Source organism: Notolepis coatsorum, assembly GCF_963971535.1.
Source record: "Notolepis coatsorum genome assembly, chromosome: 9".
In the NCBI taxonomy this organism is placed as follows: Eukaryota; Metazoa; Chordata; class Actinopteri; order Aulopiformes; family Paralepididae; genus Notolepis; species Notolepis coatsorum.
In genome coordinates this window covers 32,586,560-32,613,015 of record NC_140173.1, presented here as the reverse complement: position 1 = coordinate 32,613,015, position 26,456 = coordinate 32,586,560, and the positions used below count along the sequence as shown (strand labels likewise).

Here is a 26,456-nt window from a genome sequence, read left to right as displayed (position 1 = left end):
CAATATCCAAGATAATGTTCTCCCTTCACACTGATACAAAAACTCATGAATCTGCTCTCCTGTCTCTCTGTCTCTCTCTCTCCTGCTCTCCTGTCTCTCTCTCTCCTGCTCTCCTGTCTCTCTCCCCTGCTCTCTTGTCTCTCTCTCCTGCTCTCTTGTCTCTCTCTCCTGCTCTCCTGTCTCTCCCCTGCTCTCCTGTCTCTCCCCTGCTCTCCTGTCTCTCCCCTGCTCTCCTGGTTCTCTCTCCTGCTCCTGTCTCTCCCCTGCTCTCCTGTCTCTCCCCTGCTCTCCTGTCTCTCTCCCCTGCTCTCCTGTCTCTCTCCCCTGCTCTCCTGTCTCTCCCCTGCTCTCCTGTCTCTCTCCCCTGCTCTCCTGTCTCTCTCCCCTGCTCTCCTGTCTCTCCCCTGCTCTCCTGTCTCTCCCCTGCTCTCCTGTCTCTCCCCTGCTCTCCTGTCTCTCTCCCCTGCTCTCCTGTCTCTCTCCCCTGCTCTCCTGTCTCTCCCCTGCTCTCCTGTCTCTCTCTCCTGCTCTCCTGTCTCTCCTGCTCTCCTGTCTCTCTCCTGCTCTCCTGTCTCTCCCCTGCTCTCCTGTCTCTCCCCTGCTCTCCTGTCTCTCTCCCCTGCTCTCCTGTCTCTCTCCCCTGCTCTCCTGTCTCTCTCCCCTGCTCTCCTGTCTCTCCCCTGCTCTCCTGTCTCTCCCCTGCTCTCCTGTCTCTCCCCTGCTCTCCTGTCTCTCCCCTGCTCTCCTGTCTCTCCCCTGCTCTCCTGTCTCTCTCCCCTGCTCTCCTGTCTCTCCCCTGCTCTCCTGTCTCTCCCCTGCTCTCCTGTCTCTCACCTGCTCTCCTGTCTCTCTCTCCTGCTCTCCTGTCTCTCCCCTGCTCTCCTGGTTCTCTCCCCTGCTCTCCTGTCTCTCTCCCCTGCTCTCCTGTCTCTCTCCTGCTCTCTTGTCTCTCTCTCCTGCTCTCCTGTCTCTCTCCCCTGCTCTCCTGTCTCTCCCCTGCTCTCCTGTCTCTCTCTCCTGCTCTCCTGTCTCTCTCCTGCTCTCCTGTCTCTCTCCCCTGCTCTCCTGTCTCTCTCCTGCTCTCCTGTCTCTCTCCCCTGCTCTCCTGTCTCTCCCCTGCTCTCCTGTCTCTCTCTCCTGCTCTCCTGTCTCTCTCCTGCTCTCCTGTCTCTCTCCCCTGCTCTCCTGTCTCTCTCCTGCTCTCCTGTCTCTCTCCCCTGCTCTCCTGGTTCTCTCCCCTGCTCTCCTGTCTCTCCCCTGCTCTCCTGTCTCTCTCCTGCTCTCCTGTCTCTCCCCTGCTCTCCTGTCTCTCTCCCCTGCTCTCCTGTCTCTCTCCCCTGCTCTCCTGTCTCTCTCCCCTGCTCTCCTGTCTCTCTCTCCTGCTCTCCTGTCTCTCCCCTGCTCTCCTGTCTCTCCCCTGCTCTCCTGTCTCTCCCCTGCTCTCCTGTCTCTCGCTTGCTCTCCTGTCTCTCTCCCCTGCTCTCCTGTCTCTCTCCCCTGCTCTCCTGTCTCTCCCCTGCTCTCCTGTCTCTCTCCCCTGCTCTCCTGTCTCTCCCCTGCTCTCCTGTCTCTCCCCTGCTCTCCTGTCTCTCTCCCCTGCTCTCCTGTCTCTCCCCTGCTCTCCTGTCTCTCCCCTGCTCTCCTGTCTCTCCCCTGCTCTCCTGTCTCTCTCCCCTGCTCTCCTGTCTCTCCCCTGCTCTCCTGTCTCTCCCCTGCTCTCCCCTGCTCTCCTGTCTCTCCCCTGCTCTCCTGTCTCTCCCCTGCTCTCCTGTCTCTCGCCTGCTCTCCTGTCTCTCTCCCCTGCTCTCCTGTCTCTCCCCTGCTCTCCTGTCTCTCCCCTGCTCTCCTGTCTCTCGCCTGCTCTCCTGTCTCTCCCCTGCTCTCCTGTCTCTCTCCCCTGCTCTCCTGTCTCTCTCCCCTGCTCTCCTGTCTCTCCCCTGCTCTCCTGTCTCTCCCCTGCTCTCCTGTCTCTCTCCCCTGCTCTCCTGTCTCTCCCCTGCTCTCCTGTCTCTCCCCTGCTCTCCTGTCTCCCCTGCTCTCCTGTCTCTCCCCTGCTCTCCTGTCTCTCGCCTGCTCTCCTGTCTCTCGCCTGCTCTCCTGTCTCTCGCCTGCTCTCCTGTCTCTCTCCCCTGCTCTCCTGTCTCTCCCCTGCTCTCCTGTCTCTCTCCCCTGCTCTCCTGTCTCTCCCCTGCTCTCCTGTCTCTCCCCTGCCCTCCTGTCTCTCGCCTGCTCTCCTGTCTCTCCCCTGCTCTCCTGTCTCTCGCCTGCTCTCCTATCTCTCCCCTGCTCTCCTGTCTCTCTCCCCTGCTCTCCTGTCTCTCCCCTGCTCTCCTGTCTCTCGCCTGCTCTCCTGTCTCTCCCCTGCTCTCCTGTCTCTCTCCCCTGCTCTCCTGTCTCTCCCCTGCTCTCCTGTCTCTCCCCTGCTCTCCTGTCTCTCTCCCCTGCTCTCCTGTCTCTCTCCCCTGCTCTCCTGTCTCTCGCCTGCTCTCCTGTCTCTCGCCTGCTCTCCTGTCTCTCCCCTGCTCTCCTGTCTCTCCCCTGCTCTCCTGTCTCTCGCCTGCTCTCCTGTCTCTCGCCTGCTCTCCTGTCTCTCCCCTGCTCTCCTGTCTCTCGCCTGCTCTCCTGTCTCTCCTGGCTCTCCTGTCTCTCCCCTGCTCTCCTGTCTCTCTCCCCTGCTCTCCTGTCTCTCCCCTGCTCTCCTGTCTCTCTCGCCTGCTCTCCTGTCTCTCCCCTGCTCTCCTGGCTCTCCTGTCTCTCGCCTGCTCTCCTGTCTCTCTCCCCTGCTCTCCTGTCTCTCCCCTGCTCTCCTGTCTCTCCCCTGCTCTCCTGTCTCTCGCCTGCTCTCCTGTCTCTCTCCCCTGCTCTCCTGTCTCTCCCCTGCTCTCCTGTCTCTCCCCTGCTCTCCTGTCTCTCTCTCCTGCTCTCCTGTCTCTCTCTCCTGCTCTCCTGTCTCTCCCCTGCTCTCCTGTCTCTCTCCCCTGCTCTCCTGTCTCTCCCCTGCTCTCCTGTCTCTCGCCTGCTCTCCTGTCTCTCTCCCCTGCTCTCCTGTCTCCCCTGCTCTCCTGGTTCTCTCCCCTGCTCTCCTGTCTCTCCCCTGCTCTCCTGTCTCTCTCTCCTGCTCTCCTGTCTCCCCTGCTCTCCTGGTTCTCTCCCCTGCTCTCCTGTCTCTCCCCTGCTCTCCTGTCTCTCGCCTGCTCTCCTGTCTCTCCCCTGCTCTCCTGTCTCTCCCCTGCTCTCCTGTCTCTCTCCCCTGCTCTCCTGTCTCTCCCCTGCTCTCCTGTCTCTCCCCTGCTCTCCTGTCTCTCGCCTGCTCTCCTGTCTCTCTCCCCTGCTCTCCTGTCTCTCGCCTGCTCTCCTGTCTCTCTCCTGCTCTCCTGTCTCTCTCCTGCTCTCCTGTCTCTCGCCTGCTCTCCTGTCTCTCTCCCCTGCTCTCCTGTCTCTCGCCTGCTCTCCTGTCTCTCCCCTGCTCTCCTGTCTCTCTCCCCTGCTCTGACATATCCTAACCTACCAACCTGTAGTAAAAACCCTGCCTCATTACATCCCTGTATTAAGCATTATTGTTGCTATATCTTCTTTGTCCTCTATTATCTTTGACTCCCCACCGTAAGCCTCTGGGTTTAATACCAACTCCTCTGACACACGCACACACGGTCGATGTCTAGACGGGAGGAGAGATGTACCGATAAAAGGGATGGAGAGATGAGCTCGTCGGAGGCCTGATCACTCTCTCTTTCGGAGCAGGGTTTAGGAGTTCTCATGTGACATGTTGTTGTTATTGTTGCTTTGATCCCCCACTACTATCATTAGATGGATGGATGGATGTTGTTATCTCTGCTTCGAGGCCACGCCCCCATGTCGCCATGACAGCATGCGATTGCAGATTGAAAAGGGGATCAGTGGGGATATCAGCGCTGGATGCATACAGGCTGGGACTGATCCCAGCTTAACCCTTTCACTGCCACACGACAGAAGGTTAACCCTTTACTATCACACAACCAACGGCGATGCTCCATCATTAGCATGATGGAGCATCGCCGTCGGTTGTGTGATAGTAAAGGGCTGACCTTCTGTATTGTCACAGTGAAAGGGTTAACCGGCTGTCGTGTGGCAGTGAAAGGGTTAAATGGGCCCGCCCCAGATCGGGCCGGTCGTCGGTGTAGGTTGACCCATCAGGTCGCCCCCTGTGGCACGGCATGAATGAACCCTGCAGACGTCGAAAAAAGCCTTTCCGACTTTCTACCGGAATAACAATGCTCATTTAGTTAAGTGCATATTAATCAATCCCACTGTAAACAATCTTGCACACTTTTATTTGGTTTGAGGGCTGTTGAGTCTATATGTCATCTGGAGTCTATATGTAATCTGGAGTCTATATCTACCGTAATTTCCGGACTATTAACACTATCAGTGCCGGCTGTGTTTTCCTTTTTACCCCCTTGAATGCCATCATCCACTTCAATGTTAGCGTTAAAAACGCATAATCTATGTTTTAAATTATGGCTATGTGTCTAATCTGCCCGTCGCTTATCAATGACTTGTTTGCAGTCAACATTGTCGAAATGGATTGTTTTTTAATCGGTTCATATCCTTTTTATAGCATTTCGAAAAGCTATAGTTTTCTCGAGAATTTCCGGAAAATAGAAAGATTCCCTCATAAACGGCATTTATTGGAATATTCTCGAATACACTAGACACGTTGTCATTTGTCGGCCTATTTATGAATATTTTTCAAATAAACGCTAGATTATCGATAGTATATGTGTACTTATGCACGCTATAGAAGCGAGCTGAGAAATCTATTCTCATTTCCTCAACATCACACACACACATATACACACATACACACATAGGGACACGCTGTTATCTCAGTGAATACAGCTCTGATTATCCTAAAACTGGTAACATAGACTCCTTACCTTAGATCAGATGTTCTCCAAAAAGATTATTCCAATTCCTGATCGCCATTCCAAATATCGATCGCGTTTATTGATTGCTTATTGGCTGCTGTAAATATATATTCCAGGCTGCTTTCCAACTCGCGATCACTTCCATGTTCATCAGATCCCTTGCCAGCATAATGGAGCCAGTAGGCTCCCCCCCCACAGATCCACCAGTCTAATCGAATGGCCTGCAGTTACACAGGGATAGACGATAGGGGGCAGTATTTTCCCATCTGAGCTCCTAGAGCAGTGGGGCCCAACCAGTCGATCGCGATCGACAGGTAGATCGCGGGCTGATTTCAAGTAGATCTTGATTAATAAAATTCGATTATAATTTTTTTTTTTTTTTTTTTTTTTTCTTTTTTTTTTTTTTTTGCTAAATCAACTCTTCCTCTCCTTGTTAACTACAACAAGCAATGCTGTTTGTTATTTAAGATGAGGTCAGACTCGGCACTGACAGATTTGTGTTCATTATGCTGCTTTTATAAAGCCTCAAATGACTGCTTACAATATACAATTTTGGCTGGTAGCTCTCGGGCTAGGTGGTAAATAAAAAAGTAGATCTTGGTTCAAAAAAGGTTGGACACCCCTGTCCTAGAGGGTCTGCTGTACCAACTGGAGACTCGGTTGATGAAATATGAATTCAGATCGATAATAAAAAATAAAACGACAATTTGCGTCGGTGGCACTCAACGGGGGGCATGAAATAACGAGATAACACGTCTGTGGCACTCAAAGTGTTAAGCGCACCTGAATATAAGCCGCACCCACTGAATTAAAAAAAAATGTATTTTGTACATAAATAAGCCGCACATGTCTATAAGCCGCAAGTGCCTACCGGTACATTGAAACAAATTAACTTTACACAGACTTTAACGAAACACGGCTTGTTTCCTACCACACTCTTGATTTATGTCACATGTGACGGTGCTCAGTTTTTGGCGGCATGAAGCTTGTGAAAGCAAAAGATGGTCGATTATTATATTAAAGAAAATTATATTTGTAAGTAATTATATATTATATATTTAATTTATAATTTAAATTATATTTAAATTATATTAAAGAAAAATCCATAAATTAGCCGCGTCATTGTATTGCAAGGTTCAAAGAGTGGGAAAAAACTGGAGTGTCATCTGGAGGGCTTTTATTCCACGGGCTGGTGAAATCCGGGGAAAGAACAACTAAGTGAATTTAGCTTATTTGACAATAAATAAGGCGATCACAGTTAATTAGCTGAATTATTAAGGATTAGCGTAATAAAGTCTCTGGCCTTATTTACATTGTGATCCTGGCTGTTTTGACGGTGAAGATGGATGTTCCCAATAAGCTACTGACTCACTAACTCCCCCTGGTGGTACGTAGCCACACCAGCATCAATGCCCCCTGTAAACGTACATGACGAATGTGAACGTGAGATTTGAGGTGTTTTTTGCACATGGCAACTACTAGGGCTGCTCGATTATGGCAAGAATCATAATCGTGATTATTTTGATTGATATTGAAATCACGATTATTAAACATGCTCACTCATTGATTTGAGGACATCATAACGATGACTGAATTAGTTTGACCTTTCTTCTCGACCGAAAGGCTGTCGTTCTGTCATCTTCTAACAAGTTATCAGACGTCCCTCCTACCTCTCGTCATGAGCTGACGCTACTGTTTGGGCTTGAGGGGGGAGGGGCGGAGCGCACTGCTGTGAAGGAAGGGTGCGCTGCATTTTCAACGAGACGAAGTGAGAGCAATACGGCACATTAAAACGTTTTATCTGGTTTTCATGATCGTGGGAAGACAAAATAACAATCGTAGCTCGATTAAATCAAATGTATTGGTATAGCCCGAGATCACATGAAATAGCCCCCATGGGCTGTCAAGTCAAGAAGAAACATCACTAAAAAATAAAATCCAAATATGCGACACTCCCAGACTTTCCCCAATGAAGATAAGGAACGACTCACTAAAAACCTAGCAATAGGAAAGAAAAGCAACGCAGGCAGCGTGGAGGAGTGAGAAGTTGAGAGTTGCTGGAAGAGGGTCAAGCAAGCAGGTTGAAGGTTTAGCTGCACCAACCAATTTTGAGAGGACACTAAGTGAGACGTTTTCAAGGCAGGATAGCTTGTGGCTGGATTAATCGCCCAGTCCAAGCAACTATGACACTTTGCGTCCATGTTTGGAGTTCAAATTGAAGCAAGTTATTAACCACCAAAGAATCCATGGCTACTGAGAGAACTCATGGGGAAACTGGCTGTGGCTTCCACCCCCCCCCCCCCCCCCAATGATGATGAGTACGAGTACAGGATTGGATGTATATTTGATAGATCTGTCTGTCTGGCCATAATTGCTGTGTGTGTTTGTGTGTGTGTGGTCGAACCGATTGAGAGACCTATTTATCTCTATATCTCCGTGTACACACACACACACACAGACAGACAGTTTTAGGATCCTGTCACACACACACACACACACAGACAGTTTTAGAAATATACACATATACAAAAGCACACATACAGGAACACACCTTGCCCTTGTCCTGCGAGAGCGTCAAGTGTCTCTCCAGAGTGCCCTGTCTCTCTAGGCTCTGTTTGGTATAATTGGCAGATGATTAATTACAGCTAATTAAATGTAATGATAAGAGAAAGGTGGTCAAGGTTAGGTGGGGATTATCTGGTGGTACGGGCTATTATCCCTGTGTGTGTGTGTGTGTGTGTGTGTGTGTGTGTGTGTGTGTGTGTGTGTGTGTGTGTGTGTGTGTGTGTGTGTGTGTGTGTGTGTGTGTGTGTGTGTGTGTGTGTGTGTGTGTGTGTGTGTGTGTGTGTGTGTGTGTGTGTGTGTGTGTGTGAGAGAGAGATGGTCAAGGTTAGGTAGTATTGCTAAAGAGTGGTAGGCCATTAGGTGTTTTTGTGTTGGAGAGAGGTGTGTGTGTGTACTAAGTGGAAAGATGATTTGGTGAATTAGAACATTAGGATTTCAGATGGAGAGGGATTGTTGAGGGGAGAAGAGGTCAAGGTTCACGGGCAGTCCACTTCATCTACTTTGTCTCTCTTGTTGTGTATTGTTGAGCCAGTCCACTGCATCTACTTTGTCTCTATTGTTACGTATTGTTGAGCTAAATCAAATCAAATCAAATCAAAATGTATTTGTAAGGCCCGACAACGTGCGTTAATGTCCCCATGGGCCGGACACGTCTTCTTTAACACTTTTGCAGCCAACCACGTATATATATACGTTATTGGGTGCCAACAGTTAACGGCCAATTAACCATTCAATTTTAATATCCTATTCAATGTCGGGGACCTGTATGTTGCCGTTAAAAGGCATACTGGGACTCCGAAGGTGCAGTACCGGCCAGATCCTGCTAGTAGGCAGTATCGAGAGTGCAGTAAACCCTGTTCCAGACCGGGTGCTACACTCAAATGTCTCCGGGCGCACTTTTCTAGTAATGGGAAACCTAGGGCTTCACCCGATCGCATTGAATAGTTTTCGGGACCCCCGATCCATATGTTGTGGTGGGTTATGTCGTGGACCAGATGGACATAGGATGGACCAGATGGCGATCAAATAATTGGAATATTCTTTTTGGAATACCACCGACCACAGGTAAGGACAATCTGACGTAAATTTCAGCTTGATTGTGCACGGTTATCATACCCATCCCCCTGATCGGCGTGTGTTGTGGTAATAGCGAATGACGTTAATGGCAATCAAATAATCAGAACCCCCCCCCCCCCCTTTCATGCATTCATGATGAAACATAATACCTATTATATACATTGGATTTGGGAATAGTAGCGTGTCCAGGGACGAAACGCCAATGGTTTTAGTAGAATTCACATTGCGCCCTATAACCAGCCTCCCAGGAATTAGCCCGGATCATTCCGAAATTATACTTATATTCACCACGGGGAATAACGTGTGAACGTATTCATGAAAAAAAATTATTATTTTTTGCATCTTGAACGGAAGATAGTTACAGTCAAATGACCATGGTATTGTATCCATAGCTATAATATAAAATATAGAATTAGCTCTACAAACAAGGTGACGCACAGGCACAGTGAAACTATGTAATGGAAACCTGGCCCAGCTAGAGCTAGATGGGGAAATCGAATGGCTGCGAATGTGTTAAACAAGTCAAGAAGAAACATCACAATAAATCAAGAACAAAACAAAAACACCATGAAATCCAAAATAAAATGTAAAATAAATAAATGCAACATTCCCAGACATACCCCACACGTAAGTAAGGAAAAACTCACTAAAAACCTAGCAATAGGAAAAAAGCACCACAGGCAATGTGGAGGGGAGAAACCTTAGAAGGGCCGTACAAGGGGATCTCCCTTCTTAGATGTCGGTGATAGTAGTGTTGCTATAAAACAGGCGAAACAGTTGGTAAGTATGTACATATACCTGTAATGAAACACAAATCCACTTCATCTGCTTTCTCTATTGTTATGTATTGTTGAGTCTTTTCTATTTTTATTTATTTATTTTTACCTTTATCTAACCAGGCAAATCAATTAAGAACAAATTCTTATTTACAATGATGGCCTGGCAAGAGACAACGCCTCTTGAAGGGAGGAGGGGCTGAAAAGGAATTCAAGATTAAACATTTCCGACATACAATATATGTTATTACAATATAAATATACATACAACAATCTTACTGAGTCTTACTGTAGTTGGTTAGGAATTACCACAGTGACACGTTACATTTTATTTTTATTTTTAATCTGTCTGGCTGAATTGCAAGGAGTACATATTTAATTTACCCCCAGCACTTAAATAACATGTCAGACCATACCAAGACTAAATAACATTTAACATCCATAAATAACATCCATACAAAGACCAGGCAAAACCCTTTGTCCATAATTTGTCCCATTTAATATTAGACATTTTCAATTGGGATGTATTTGTGTGTGTGTGTGTGTCTCTGTGTGTGTGTGTGTGTGTGTTTGAGATGTACTGTACGGTTGTTTTGCACTCCAAGGCCACACTGATCTGAAAGAGGTAGAGATGTGTGTGTGTGTGTTGTCTTTCTGATCTGACCTAGATGTCCTTTTTCACCATTAGTCTGTTATGGAAGTGAAAAGGCGAAACAAGTGTGTTTGTACGCGTGTGCTTTTATTTGTTTATTTGTCTCTTTGTATGGATGTGATCCACCCATTCGCGCGTGTGTGTCCCTTATTCCCCTGGATTTAGCTTGCACTCGCACTCGGAGCGGGAAGATTTGCCCTGGGGGGCTTAGAGGGGGTGGGGGGGTGGTTGGAGGGTTTGTGGACGGGGGAAAGATGCAGGACTTGCAGAGGCCTCTGCTCCTAAGCAGCTTAATTTGTCCCTTTTGGCCTTAAGGTCAGCACAGGACGGAGGAGGAGAGAGGAGAGAGAGAGGGAGTGAGAGAGAGAGGGAGTGAGAGAGCAGTAGAGGAGAGGCACAGGACGGAGGAGGAGAGAGGAGAGAGAGGGAGTGAGAGAGCAGTAGAGGAGAGACACAGGACGGAGGAGGAGAGAGGAGAGAGGGAGTGAGAGAGAGAGGGAGTGAGAGAGCAGTAGAGGAGAGGCACAGGACGGAGAGAGGAGAGAGAGAGGGAGTGAGAGAGCAGTAGAGGAGAGGCACAGGACGGAGGAGGAGAGAGGAGAGAGGGAGTGAGAGAGCAGTAGAGGAGAGGCACAGGACGGAGGAGGAGAGAGGAGAGAGGGAGTGAGAGAGCAGTAGAGGAGAGGCACAGGACGGAGGAGGAGAGAGGAGAGAGGGAGTGAGAGCAGTAGAGGAGAGGCACAGGACGGAGGAGGAGAGAGGAGAGAGGGAGTGAGAGAGCAGTAGAGGAGAGGCACAGGACGGAGGAATAGAGAGGAGGAGAGGGAGAGAGTGAGAGAGCAGTAGAGGAGAGGCACAGGACGGAGGAATAGAGAGGAGAGGGAGGGAGTGAGAGAGCAGTAGAGGAGAGGCACAGGACGGAGGAGGAGAGAGGAGAGAGAGAGAGAGAGCAGTAGAGGAGAGGCACAGGACGGAGGAGGAGAGAGGAGAGAGGGAGGGAGTGAGAGAGCAGTAGAGGAGAGGCACAGGACGGAGGAATAGAGAGGAGAGAGAGAGGGAGTGAGAGAGCAGTAGAGGAGAGGCACAGGACGGATGAGGAGAGAGGAGAGAGGGAGTGAGAGAGCAGTAGAGGAGAGGCACAGGACGGAGGAATAGAGAGGAGAGAGAGAGGGAGTGAGAGAGCAGTAGAGGAGAGGCACAGGACGGAGGAGGAGAGAGGAGAGAGGGAGTGAGAGAGCAGTAGAGGAGAGGCACAGGACGGAGGAGGAGAGAGGAGAGAGGGAGTGAGAGAGCAGTAGAGGAGAGGCACAGGACGGAGGAATAGAGAGGAGAGAGAGGAAGTGAGAGAGCAGTAGAGGAGAGGCACAGGACGGAGGAATAGAGAGGAGAGAGAGGGAGTGAGAGAGCAGTAGAGGAGAGGCACAGGACGGAGGAATAGAGAGGAGAGAGAGAGAGCAGTAGAGGAGAGGCACAGGACGGAGGAATAGAGAGGAGAGAGAGAGGGAGTGAGAGAGCAGTAGAGGAGAGGCACAGGACGGAGGAATAGAGAGGAGAGAGAGAGGGAGTGAGAGAGCAGTAGAGGAGAGGCACAGGACGGAGGAATAGAGAGGAGAGAGGGAGTGAGAGAGCAGTAGAGGAGAGGCACAGGACGGAGGAATAGAGAGGAGAGAGAGAGGGAGTGAGAGAGCAGTAGAGGAGAGGCACAGGACGGAGGAATAGAGAGGAGAGAGTGAGTGAGAGCAGTAGAGGAGAGGCACAGGACGGAGGAATAGAGAGGAGAGAGAGGGAGTGAGAGAGCAGTAGAGGAGAGGCACAGGACGGAGGAATAGAGAGGAGAGAGAGAGGGAGTGAGAGCAGTAGAGGAGAGGCACAGGACGGAGGAATAGAGAGGAGAGAGAGAGTGAGAGAGCAGTAGAGGAGAGGCACAGGACGGAGGAATAGAGAGGAGAGAGAGAGTGAGAGAGCAGTAGAGGAGAGGCACAGGACGGAGGAGGAGAGAGGAGAGAGAGAGTGAGAGAGCAGTAGAGGAGAGGCACAGGACTGAGGAATAGAGAGGAGAGAGAGAGTGAGAGAGCAGTAGAGGAGAGGCACAGGACGGAGGAATAGAGAGGAGAGAGAGAGTGAGAGAGAGAGCAGTAGAGGAGGGGCACAGGACGGAGGAATAGAGAGGAGAGAGAGAGTGAGAGAGCAGTAGAGGAGAGGCACAGGACGGAGGAATAGAGAGGAGAGAGAGAGTGAGAGAGCAGTAGAGGAGAGGCACAGGACGGAGGAATAGAGAGGAGAGAGGGAGTGAGAGAGCAGTAGAGGAGGGGCACAGGACGGAGGAATAGAGAGGAGAGAGAGAGGGAGTGAGAGAGCAGTAGAGGAGAGGCACAGGACGGAGGAATAGAGAGGAGAGGGAGTGAGAGAGCAGTAGAGGAGAGGCACAGGACGGAGGAATAGAGAGGAGAGAGAGAGAGAGAGAGCAGTAGAGGAGAGGCACAGGACGGAGGAATAGAGAGGAGAGAGAGTGAGAGAGAGAGCAGTAGAGGAGAGACACAGGACGGAGGAATAGAGAGGAGAGAGAGTGAGAGAGAGAGAGAGAGAGAGCAGTAGAGGAGAGGCACAGGACGGAGGAATAGAGAGGAGAGAGAGTGAGAGAGAGAGCAGTAGAGGAGAGACACGCCTATTGCTTAATAACAGCGGAGCAGTGCTGCCGTTGCTTCCGCGTTTTCCCTGATTGGCTGCGACACGCCCCGCGGCAGGCGCGGCAACCGCAGAGCGGATCTCTGCCGCGGAGCGGAGCGGCAGAGCTTGCGGAATTTTGTAACCGCCCTAATCCGCCATGATTTTCATTCGGCGCTCAGCTCACCTGGCAGAGCAGCGGTCCGTTGTTGACGAGTTCGAATCCCATGATATTTTTTTTTTTAACGTGATTATTTTTTTTAACGTGTATTCTTTCGCCGGTTAAGGTTAGGCATGGTTAAGGTTAAGGTTAGGCATTGTTTCGGAGTTGGTTAAGGTTAGAACGGTTAAGTTTAGGCGCTGTTAAGGAGCTGGTTAAGGTTAGAGTTTGTCTTAGAGACAGCCTATTTCCGCACTGCCGCTCTCCCGCGTTACCGCGGTCACATGGTCAAATTGTCACATTCTTGCACTGCTCCGCTGTTAAAAAGCAACACGCGCACAGGACGGAGGAATAGAGAGGAGAGAGAGGGAGAGAGTGAGAGCAGTAGAGGAGAGGCACAGGACGGAGGAATAGAGAGAGAGAGAGAGAGAGAGAGCAGTAGAGGAGAGACACAGGACGGAGGAATAGAGAGGAGAGAGAGGGAGTGAGAGCAGTAGAGGAGAGACACAGGACGGAGGAATAGAGAGGAGAGAGAGAGAGCAGTAGAGGAGAGGCACAGGACGGAGGAATAGAGAGAGAGAGAGAGGGAGTGACGGAGGGAGCAGGAGCTGGCTAAAGGTTGTAGAAGAGAGAAAGGGGGGGGGTCTGGGCTGAGAGAGGAAGGGATGAGCTCCATCTCCTCGATTATCTCTCTCTCTCTCTCCATCTCCCGGTGTCATCAGTCGCTGTCGAAGAGACCATCGGGTGGAATGAGCTCTTGATCCCACGTCAGATTAACTTTGTGTCGGACCCCCCTCTCTCTCTCTCTGTGTCTCTCTCTCATCGTAATCTGGTTGAGAGAAATTCTCAATCCCAAGAGTGAAAGACGGATGAAATCCTGATCGGCTGTTCAATCCGATGATGATAATCATCCCAGATCTTTCCTACCCAGCCGCTCCTCCTCCTCGTCCTCCCCCCCCCTCCTCCTCCTCGTCATCCCCCTCCTCCTCCTCTCCTCCTCCTCCTCTCCTCCTCTAAATTCCACGAGCCTGTATATCATGTACGTCTGCTCCTCATGCATACGTTCAAAAAGCTCTATCTACACACATGGATATTTGACTCATGTGTCGTGAAATAATACCACTAAAATAAAAATAAAAGGTATTATTGTATAATACTAAGTATTGTTATTGTGTTGTATCTTGTTAATCCCACACATAATAACCCTATCAGTCCATACATAACAACCCTATCAGTGCATACATGCGCTGCTGATGGAGATTCAGTGTTCAGGATAACAGAACATGAGGTGAGGAGGACCTTTAAGAAAGTGAATATCAGGAAGGCAGCAGGACCGGACGGCATCCCCGGCCGCGTCCTAAAAGTCTGTGCCGACCAACTGGCCCCGGTATTCACTGACATATTTAGCCTGTCCTTAGAACAGGCTGTCATCCCCACCTGTCTGAAGAAGTCCACCATTATCCCTGTACCCAAAAATTCAAGCCTGCTTGCCTCAACGACTACCGCCCTGTAGCTCTCACCTCCATAGCCATGAAGTGCTTTGAGAAGCTAGTAAAGGGCTACATCTGCTCCTGCCTCCCCATCAACCTGGACCCCCTGCAATTTGCATACCGCCCCAACAGGTCCACGGAGGACGCCATAGCCCATGTGCTGCACACAGCAGCATCACACCTGGACAAGAGGCAGGGGAACTATGTGAGAATGCTGTTCATCGACTACAGCTCAGCATTCAATACCATAGTCCCCTCCAAACTCATAGCCAAGCTCAGGGACCTGGGCTTGAACTATGACCTCTGCCAGTGGGTCTTGGACTTCCTGACGGGCAGACCCCAGGTGGTGAGAGCAGGCAACTGCACCTCCTCATCCATCGCTCTCAACATAGGGGCCCCCCAGGGCTGTGTTCTGAGTCCCCTCCTCTACTCCCTGTACACGCATGACTGCGTGGCACAGCGGAACACCAACACAATCATCAAATTTGCTGACGACACAGTAGTGGTGGGCCTGATCTCTGCAAACGACGAGAGGGCCTACCTGGAGGAGGTTAAGGTTCTAGCGGGATGGTGTCAAGAGAACTGCCTCTCCCTGAACGTCAGCAAAACAAAGGAGATGATTGTGGACTTTAGGAGGTCGGGGGTCAGGGACTACAGCCCCCTCAGCATCGATGGGGCACCGGTTGAGAAAGTGAACAGTTTTAAGTACCTCGGAGTCCACATATCCGAGGACTTGACATGGACCACACACATTGACAGTGTTATCAAGAAGGCACGACAACGCCTCTACTTCCTTAGGCGCTTAAGGAAGTTCAACGTGAGTCAGAAGATCCTCAAGAACTTCTACTCATGCACAATAGAGAGCATCCTGACTGGCAATATCACCTCCTGGGAATAGCACTGCACAAGACCGTAGCAGACTACAGAGAGTGGCCCGTTCAGCCGAACGCACAATTGGAGGGGGGCTTCCCACTCTCCAAGGCATTTACGACAAGCGGTACATGGGCAAGGCGAAGAGAATAATCAAAGACTCCAGCCACCCAAACAACTGCCTCTTTGAACTGCTGCGGTCAGGCAAGCGATACCGGAGTCTCATGGCAAGCACAGAGAGACTCAGAAGGAGCTTCTATCCCCAGGCCATCAGGATGCTCAACGAACAATGATAGCTCAATGCTCAAGGATTGAACAATGAACAATCGTTGAACAATGAACAATCGTTGAACAATGAACAATCGTAACAACCATCAAATGCACTCACAGGACACACATCCACACGCACACACTCACTTTAAACAAAAACTCACTGCTGCACCCACTTTACCCACTTTAGAACACCTAAACACACTTTATTCGCAAAGAATTTGCACTACAACCCATACCTCATTACACCTTACTGTAAATTGTACCTAAATTGTACCTCATCCCATTTCTGCATTGTACTGTATAGTATATTGTATTGTAACTCAGTTACTTTTCTACTCTGCATTGTACATTGTATATATGTATATATTGAACACTTTTTGTCTACGTACTTGACTTCTATTTTATACTTACTATACTTATCTATTTTTATCTAGCACAATCTCTGGAGCAAAACAGAAAGAAGCATTGTATATAAAAGTATTCTGTACTTCTGTATGACAACTAATAAAGAAACTTGAGAAACTTGAAACTACATAATAACCTTATCAGTCCAGTCCATACATAATAACCCTATCAGTGCATACATAATTAACCCTATATCGGTCCATACATAATAACCCTATCAGTTAGGGGTGGGAATCACCAGTTTCATCACGATATCGATTCTTTGGACAATGATACGATATTTGCCGATATCACAAAGTCTGCCACGATGCAATACGATTCGGGTGCCTGCGATCGATACAAGACGATATCATATATGCCCATTTAACACAATCAGTGTTTTTAGGATAAGTACTGTATTACTCCTGTAATTTCTACTTCTGCTTTGTGTTTTAACTTTTTATGTATTTTTATGTACTGTATGCACTTTTGGTCTTATGTGGTTTTATGTGGGGACTACCGATGAAAATGAGCCCCGGCTAATTCGAGTGTATTTACATCAATGTTTTATTGCAAAATGCTGAATGTTCATTAATATACATTGTCCCTTTACAAATAAAGGAATAAATTCAAATCCCAGTACATCGCTAGTATTTCTTATTGTCGTCTTGTTGTATTTGTCTCCCTTTAAGACGCCTGGTTTGAGAGCGAGACCCGGACGCTTCGCGTGGTTCGCTGAGAAATGCATTACCAACAAGCAGGTAACACACACGCACGCGCACACACACGCACACACACACACAGACAAAATACACATTCAGGCATGCAGACTAGGGCTGGGCGATAAAACTAACGATAATTATCGCGATATATTTTTCCTCTATATAAATATGAACGTTTTTTACATTTTTATTATTAATGCCAGTTATAAAAGTTTTATTGTTAGTTCATGTTCATGTTCTACCTCAGATTTGTGGACAGACTTGTCTTTCTTGTCCGCAACTTAAAGTAATGCCATTACTAATGGCGTTGCTTGTCCAAATGACAATACTGACCAAATTGAGATTTATTTTTCTCTTGTCCATTTATTTAGTTTGCTTTCTAATTTAAAATAGAGTTTGAAACCGTCTGTACACAGTAGGCTATGTGTGCTAATCAGACTTGAGATTTAATTTATTTTTCATTATTAACACATTGAGTGCCATGCCCCTTCCGGGAAGTGACCACTTCCGTGCCGCCCATTAAACCCATGTAAATGTAGTTGTAGTTTGTAGAACTAAACCTATATTTTATAGTATCGATATGGGTCTAATAACGCCGTCGAGTCTCATTGAGCTACTTCTGGTCAACGTGCAAAAAACTGATTATTTTTTCATCCGTACATTTCCGTTTGATACCGTTTTGAATATGAACATAGTCCGGCCGCTTCTGAGCAATTCCAGGGAAAAGACACGAAAACAGCGTTTTTGTGTAATTCAATTAACATGTTGTAATTTTTTGCCTGATTATCGGATCTTCCTGAAATCAACGCTAGATCATCACTATTATCCTTTGTGGTGCACGCATGCAATGTGGTTTAGACCGATTGCTCTTCAACGGGCGGGCGGGGTCAGTTGTCCAAGCCATCTCTAGCGTGTGTTTTGCCGGAGTGTTTAGGACCCGCCCCCACGCCGCAGCTCGGTATAGAAAATAAACGAACCCATTTCTAACCGGGTGCATTACTGGCCGAAGGCGTTAGAGGGCGGTATAATACCGTCTGCCAGCTTAAACACACTCAGAACAGTATGCACAAGGTGTCCCGCTGAATTATGAATGGATATAGATAATAAAAGAAATACAGTGACAGAAACGTAGATCTACGTTTCCGGCACTCAACGATCGGATGACAGAACCGTAGATCTACGTGAACGGCACTCAAAGTGTTAATACCAGAATTTAGATTTTATTTATTTATTTATTTTCATTGTTAATGCCAGTTATAAACGTTGTATTGTTATACAGTTCGTGTTCTACCTCAGATTTGTGGTTTGGCAAGTAGGCCTAGTTTGTCATGTTCTGACAATAAAGAATATTCTGAACCACAATTAACCTTCTGGTTTCTTCGGCTTTCATTCAGCAGCAAAAATAGCCTTTAAACTTGACCGAAACAATAATTTCATGTATATATCGAGATAATTATCGATATCGAGTGATATGAAAAATGTTATCGTGATATAAAATGTTTGGCCATATCGCCCAGTCCTAATGCAGACACACATATACTAATGACATCTGTTTTTATATGTGTGTGTCCAGGTGGAGTGCTTGGAGAACCTGGTGGAGATCACAGCTAAGCTGTTTGAGTGTGACAGAGATGAGATGTACTGTTACCTCCTCCGTCTCTGTAGTAAGTCTCTTATTACCTCCTCCGTCTCTGTAGTAAGTCTCTTATTACCTCCTCCGTCTCTGTAGTAAGTCTCTTATTACCTCCTTCCTCTCTGTAGTAAGTCTCTTATTACCTCCTTCCTCTCTGTAGTAAGTCTCTTATTACCTCCTTCCTCTCTGTAGTAAGTCTCTTATTACCTCCTTCCTCTCTGTAGTAAGTCTCTTATTACCTCCTCTGTCTCTGTAGTAAGAAAATTAGGCTTATATAATAATAATAATAATAATAATAATAATAATAATAATAATAATAATAATAATAATAATAATAATAATAGAAGTATTGTAATAATAATTTAGAAGAGAATAGGCTAGCCTTAATTTAGGCTATGGTCCTAGAGCTGCATTTAAAGAGGAAAAATCAAGCATAGTCTATATTTAATAAGCGAACAATTTATTTATTTTTATTCTTATTTATTTACTCTTTTTTTCCCCGCTGGTAGTATAGAAAAAAGGGGAAAAGGGATAAGCCGTGATGATGCGGTAGACTGTCGGCCATTCCTTTTTCTGCTTCAGTAATTTATTTTTCTCTTGTCCATTTATTTAGTTTGCTTTCTAATTTAAAATACAGTTTGAAACCGTCTGTACACTGTTGCTTTCAAACCAGCTGCAGCCTGAGAACTGGAGTGTGAGGGGCTGTAACACTAAAGATGGTGGCAAAGAATTGCTGCAAAATAAACATACATCTGTAGAAATCGTCGGAAAGGAGAGACGCACAATTTCTATCTTGCGACAACACCAAGTAGTGTGTCATTTATTATCCTTTTAGCACAAGTGACAGCTGTCAGATCTATGCTGTGCTAAACTCTGACAGCTCCTCGTCACCAAACATTTTATCAATGACATTCCACCAGCGCGTCTTCTCTAAGCCCAACCCCCAAAACCAACCTCATTAAAGTGACAGTGCCCCATCAATACATCAAAACAATCTAATGAGGAATTATGTCCATAGCACCCACTACACATCTGTTGTTTAAAAAATGTAAAAAATATAAATAAAGAAATGTGTACTTATAACAATATCGATAATTATCGATATCAAGTGATATGATAACATTATCATATCGTTATCGTGATATCATGTTTGGCCATATCGCCCAGCCCTAGCTGCACGTGCCCTTCTTGTGTGCACACGCCCCCACGTGCACGAGTGGGAGGCGGCCCGTTGCCTAGGATGTGTGTGTTTATAGGCCTCTAGCCCCAGAGAGACGGAGGGAGAGGGAGGTGTGATTGGAGTAGTGAGGAACAGAAGAGAGAACAGTAGTGATTGTGGAATTATAGCTGATTGGTAGCACACACACACACACACACACACACACACACACACACACACACACACACATTTGCGCACACACAACACACAGTTGTAGTGTCTCCTAGGTGACAGCATAGTGGATGGCCACTCCGTAGCTCAGATTAGTCTGATTGCATGCTCTCAGCATGAAGTACATTGTCTGGTGGTCAACATGAAGCATGTACTGTAGAGGTCTGCATGGTGGTCAACGGTCCTCGGAGTGGTCAGTTGTGACCATGACCCCTCCCCTCCTCCTCGGACAAAGAACCATATTAGTTCAAAGGGAACATACATATTATTATATGTATATATATTAGTGCTGTCAATAGATTAAATTTTTTTTTTTACTAATTAATCTCACAATTTTCTGTAATTAATCTAGATTAATCTAGATTCAAAATAGCATTTTTCTACTTAAGACCGAAGCTTGTAACAGATATTTACTTGAGTAAAATCATGGAATTAATGTAAAATCAACACAAAGAAAGTATATTTAGATTCAAAGACAATTTGAATAGCCTTTCTTTGAATATAGTTTCTCTCCTGTGAAATACAAGTGTTCAACAAAACCATCAACATTGACTCCGCTAGACCTCTTTCTTATATCCACGGCGCTAACAGAACTAAAAACAACCCAGGCCCAGATTGGCTTAGAGGACGATAATGTCTTGTATGAACTACCAGTAATATAAATCATATTAAAAACAAAAATGTGTTCCATCTTCATGTCAGATGATTTTCAAAAAGGTGCATGAGTCAATGCAAAAAAAGAACAAGCAAATATACTGCTGAAAGTTCAGAACGTGGAAGATTTTTCACTCCAAAGATTAATCTAGATTAATTTATTTTAATGCTTTAAATAATTAAAATGTATCAAGTTAAAGCATTAACTTTGACAGCCCTAGTATATATATATATATTTATATATGTATTTTTCCAGCACCTCTTTCTGTCCATGTTTGGTGGGTGTACATTTACATTTTGTCATTTAGCTGAATGCTTTTATCCAAAGCGACTTACAAGTGTTGTACGACAAGTCAGCAGGAAGGTGTAGCAGCAACATGCCATCCCTGTCTGGTTACACACCCAATCAACACCTTTAATAATCTGGCAGTACATTAGCTAAACAGTGTTCCTGCTCTTTAATAATCTGGCAGTACATTAGCTCAGCAGTGTTCCTGGCTCTTTAATAATCTGGCAGTACATTAGCTCAGCAGTGTTCCTGGCTCTTTAATAATCTGGCAGTACATTAGCTAAACAGTGTTCCTGGCTCTTTAATAATCTGGCAGTACATTATCTAAACAGTGTTCCTGCTCTTTAATAATCTGGCAGTACATTAGCTCAGCAGTGTTCCTGGCTCTTTAATAATCTGGCAGTACATTAGCTCAGCAGTGTTCCTGGCTCTTTAATAATCTGGCAGTACATTAGCTAAACAGTGTTCCTGCTCTTTAATAATCTGGCAGTACATTGGCTCAGCAGTGTTCCTGCTCTTTAATAATCTGGCAGTACATTAGCTAAACAGTGTTCCTGGCTCCAAAAAGCACAGCTAATTGAGTCATCAAAGCTAATCAATTCCTGGCCAAATTCACAATCAGGTCTCTGACATCAAGGCCACCTAATAATCATCCCTTTCCCCTTAACCTCTTAATTGGCTATCAATCCCTGTCTCCTGAGCCATTCAGCCATTGTGTATACTGTAGTGTGATGTGTTGCCTGGTGCCATTGTATGGCAGCCATTGAGCCTGTGTAGCCCAAGGTTGGGTGCTACACAGTGGTGGTGAAGGAGGCAATTTCCACCCTACATTGTAAGCGCTTTTGAGTGTCTAGAAAAGCGCTATATAAATGCAATTAATTATTATTATTATAATTCATCTCATAGTGACGTCATGGAGGGGGAGATGAAGCCGTTCTGAACAGCTTGTTAACCCTTTCACTGCCACAATGCCCAAAGGGTTAACCATTTTACTGCAACAATACAGAAGGTTAACACTTTCACTGCCCACACAACAAAGGGTTAACCCTTTCACAACCACATCACTACCACACTACAGACGATTAACCGTCTGTAGTGTGGTAGTGAAAGGGTTAACCTTTTGTAGTGTGGGCAGTGAAAGGTTAACCTTCTGTAGTGTGGTAGTGAAAGGGTTAACCTTCTGTAGTGTGGTAGTGAAAGGGTTAACCTTCTGTAGTGTGGTAGTGAAAGGGTTAACCTTCTGTAGTGTGGTAGTGAAAGGTTAACCTTCTGTAGTGTGGTAGTAGTGTGGGCAGTGAAAGGTTAACCTTCTGTAGTGTGGTAGTGAAAGGTTAACCTTCTGTAGTGTGGTAGTGAAAGGGTTAACCTTCTGTAGTGTAGTAGTGAAAGGTTAACCTGTAGTGTGGTAGTGAAAGGTTAACCTTCTGTAGTGCGGTAGTGAAAGGGTTAACCTGTAGTGTGGTAGTGAAAGGTTAACCTTCTGTAGTGTGGTAGTGAAAGGTTAACCTTCTGTAGTGCGGTAGTGAAAGGTTAACCTTCTGTAGTGCGGTAGTGAAAGGGTTAACCTTCTGTAGTGTGGTAGTGAAAGGTTAACCTTCTGTAGTGTGGTAGTGAAAGGTTAACCTTCTGTAGTGTGGTAGTGAAAGGTTAACCTTCTGTAGTGTGGTAGTGAAAGGGTTAACCTTCTGTAGTGTGGTAGTGAAAGGTTAACCTTCTGTAGTGTGGTAGTGAAAGGGTTAACCTTCTGTAGTGTGGTAGTGAAAGGTTAACCTTCTGTAGTGTGGTAGTGAAATGTTAACCTTCTGTAGTGTGGTAGTGAAAGGGTTAACCTTCTGTAGTGTGGTAGTGAAAGGTTAACCTTCTGTAGTGTGGTAGTGAAAGGGTTAACCTTCTGTAGTGTGGTAGTGAAAGGGTTAATCTGAAGACTTGGATGGTATTTAAATGGAGCCGAGTTGACCCTGGTTCTCTCTTCCTCCCAGAGGACACCGGCGACTGGCGCAAGGCGGAGGCCATCTGGACCAAGATGCAGGAGGAGAACGTGGTTCCCAGGGAGAGGACCCTCCACATCCTGGCCGACGTCTTCAAGAGCGGCGGCCAGGAGGTGCCCTTCGAGGTGCCTCAGGTAAAACACGTGAATACGCAAGTAATTCAAGAATCAAGAATCAAGAGGTTTATTTGTCACATACATACCATGGCATACAGTGAAATGCGGGTGGTCATGCCCGCATTGATTGTGCAAAATACAATAATAAAAATAGGCATAGAAAAAATTAAATAGGTAAGACACAAGATATGCATGGTAAAAAAAAAAAAGACATGCTAAGTTCCTGAGAAACTGGTTCCTATGTACACTACTATACAATATACAATTTTAACTCTTAATGTATCTAAACTATACTATACAGTACCTCCTTCCTTTAAAGTGACTATTTTTTTAAAGTGATTTTTTTTTTAAAGTGATTGTTTTAGCGGTTGCCGCATGAGTGTTGTGTGTGTGTGTAATCAAATTAAATGTATTTAAAAACTGATTATTCTTTCAAATTAAATACAATATAATACAACACTACAGTAGTATTCACCACACAACCCCCAACAGACGAGTCCAGGAGACCATTCTGAACAGGCAGTTGTGCTGTACCTCAGACAAAGAACTATATTGTTGTGTTCCCTCATGGAAGGTATAGATTGAGTAGTTTCTTGTGATATATCACATTCACACTCCCAAGTGATTTAGATTAAAACACAACTGCAAACACACAGACTGTCCAAAAATATTAAAAACTGACTTATATGGGTTCTTCAGTGCAAGGGTTCAATTGATGTATTTATTAAATGCAGCCACACCAAAGTAACTGTCGCCACAAAAACCCCAAAAGCAAAGCCCAGGGCCCTCATTTACAATTCTTAGAAAGTGTTCTATTTTCGTACTTAAGCACAGAATTTAGAATGTGTGTACGCACAGAAATATTGGGATTTATCAACTGTGCGTACACGGGTCCTATGCTCCTCCGTGTTGATAAATACCATTAAGTTCTACGCTCCACGCTCGTGCACGATTTTAAGTATTTGCATATAGCACCGCCCGTAATTAACCATATACGGTAATGGAACACCCCCATGAAATGTGGAAAAATGGACTAAGCCGAGCGAAGCGTGTTATGGAGAAATACGTGACAGGCTGACAGACATGTACACGTACGGTGATGTCGGATATGATATCTATTAACTTAAATACCATATTAACTAATAAAGACCGTGCTGGAATATGACTGCCTTTTTCCGTTTCGTTCGATTAATACCCAGGGATTAAAGTTCTCCTCAATTTTATTCCAAATCGCGACGGATTTTCCGTAAATGTTCTACCTGCTGCATATGATTTGTAGATGCATACAATCTATTTTGATGTCGGTAATGGGTAGCCTATATAAACAATAATACGAGAGCATATACAAGAACAATGAATCTCACTAACATGTATGATGTAGCCTATACGCCATGTGTAGCCTGCCTATATGTGATCAATACAAACTTGAACTTGAATTCCATCATGTCTGTGTGCGGGTCTGCGGGAGCAATGTAAATAAGAACGTGCACTGAAAAGTTACAGTAGGTAGTTAGTTGATTATTTGTATGACAGTCAGTAAACCCTTGCAAAAAGTATCCGTTATCCGTTTATTTAATGAATTGAAAACATGCAGCATGCCTTTCCTCCCGGCAGCAACGACATTAATCAGGCAAATGCGCATCACTGAGAGGAATCCCTTTACTATTCACATAACTGCATTTGTGATGGAGCTTTGACAGCTACATGGGTGGTACAGTAACAGTCTATTGCTCGATCCATCTACAATATCACGATGGACCGTGCCATGCAGCCTATGTATAGCCTGCCTATGTGATCAATAAAAACGCGAACTTGAATCCCATCATCATATTTATAATATAATGTTGCGTCTGTCCACTATGTTTGTTACTTTGTTATTTCCCCCCCTATCTATGTAAAGCGACCTTGGGTCATTTGAAAGGCGCTATATAAAATGAAGCTATTATTATTATTATTGTTATTATTATTATCACGTCTGTGCGCGGAGCTCACAAAAAAAATTACTGTTTTAGTCTCAGTGAAGTTTCAACGGAGGTAATCTATTCTAACCAACAAATTGCAATAGAAAGCATTCTGTTGTGGCCAATCTTATTTGGAAACATGACACACAAAATAATAGTATTTTGCTTTTTGTTTTAAACAATATTTAATCGCGTTTGGAGGTGGGTGTTCTGCGTCTTCCCCCCCCCCGTGCCAAACAAGCAGGCCAACCTCTTGTTCGCGCGTGAGCCCGTTATAATTACACTACTGTCGCTATTTTACAATTAACTATAATGAATTACGGGTCATACAGAAGTTGAACACGCCAGTGTTGAAACTAATGCACGGAAGCTTATTTCCACGTTGCAGACTGCAACAATAATATTCTACCACCGGGCGCTAGGTACGCACGGTCGGAGCTGTGCGTAGATATACGCACAAAGTCAAGCACACGTTCAAATTGATAAGTCACACACTTTGCTTAGAAACGATCATACGCACGGGTTACGCACATATCTGTGCGTACGTAATAAATGAGGGCCCAGGAATGTGCCTGATGTGAAATACAGCCGTTGCAGGGCCTGAGGTACCCTGCACCTGCATGTTAGCCTGGTACTTTAGTCAGATGTTAGCCTGGTACTTTAGTCAGATGTTAGCCTGGTAGTTTAGTCAGATGTTAGCCTGGTAGTTTAGTCAGATGTTAGTCTGGTACTTTAGTCAGATGTTAGCATGGTAGTTTAGTCAGATGTTAGCCTGGTAGTTTAGTCAGATGTTAGCCTGGTAGTTTAGTCAGATGTTAGCCTGGTAGTTTAGTCAGATGTTAGCATGGTAGTTTAGACAGATGTTAGCATGGTAGTTTAGTCAGATGTTAGCCTGGTAGTTTAGTCAGATGTTAGCCTGGTAGTTTAGTCAGATGTTAGCCTGGTAGTTTAGTCAGATGTTAGCATGGTAGTTTAGTCAGATGTTAGCATGGTAGTTTAGTCAGATGTTAGCCTGGTAGTTTAGTCAGATGTTAGCCTGGTAGTTTAGTCAGATGTTAGCCTGGTAGTTTAGACAGATGTTAGCCTGGTAGTTTAGTCAGATGTTAGCCTGGTACTTTAGTCAGATGTTAGCCTGGTAGTTTAGTCAGATGTTAGCATGGTAGTTTAGTCAGATGTTAGCCTGGTAGTTTAGTCAGATGTTAGCCTGGTACTTTAGTCAGATGTTAGCATGGTAGTTTAGTCAAATGTTCGCCTTTTTTATTTTATTTTTTACACACATTTACGCTTATAGCAGACTTAACCCATTCATTGCCGGAGCTTATATCCATCCTTGTAGCCTCTCTGCCAGCTCTATTTGTCTATGGAGATGTTCACCTTCTTTGCAGGGCTATAACTTTTTTAATTGTATTGCTAAATTGACATTACTATGGCCCATTCAACATCAATTATCTATCGTTCAGGATGTAGGAACGTTTTACTTTTTCATTCACACATTCATACAATAATACGGTCTAGAGTATAATATGTTTTTATCGTTTTCTGCAGTATTTCATAGAACGTGAGATATAGCCATAAATGCATATATTAGATCAGGGCTATTCAACTAAATTGTTCAGGGGGCCACATTGTCAGAAACCCAAGGGGCCAGGGGCCGGACTGCCACGGCGCCTCCCCGTGCTACGAATATATGTACACTTGACACAACACGCAACCACATTTTCACAACTTTTATTTAACTACATTGCAAAAGTAGTATACTTTACAAAAAAAGTGCTTCATTTATGTGCCACATCTGCAACATCTCCTGCAAAAAATGCTTCATTTATGACTGTGCAACAACTGCAACATCTCCTCTTCAACATTTCAATATAAAAATAAAATAAAA

At 45.7% G+C, this 26,456-nt stretch overlaps 1 protein-coding gene across 1 annotated transcript in view; it reads left to right on the top strand.

The window, feature by feature from the left end:
* Positions 1–26,456, top strand: part of lrpprc (leucine-rich pentatricopeptide repeat containing) — a gene marked incomplete at its 3' end in the record, with an annotated part of 275,324 nt that overhangs the window by 174,352 nt on the left and 74,516 nt on the right. Inside the window, exons 26-28 of the mRNA XM_084321823.1 lie at positions 16,511–16,579; positions 18,114–18,204; positions 22,486–22,628. Of these exons, the coding sequence (XP_084177949.1) occupies positions 16,511–16,579; positions 18,114–18,204; positions 22,486–22,628 (303 nt within the window). The remainder of the gene's footprint in view (positions 1–16,510; positions 16,580–18,113; positions 18,205–22,485; positions 22,629–26,456) is intronic.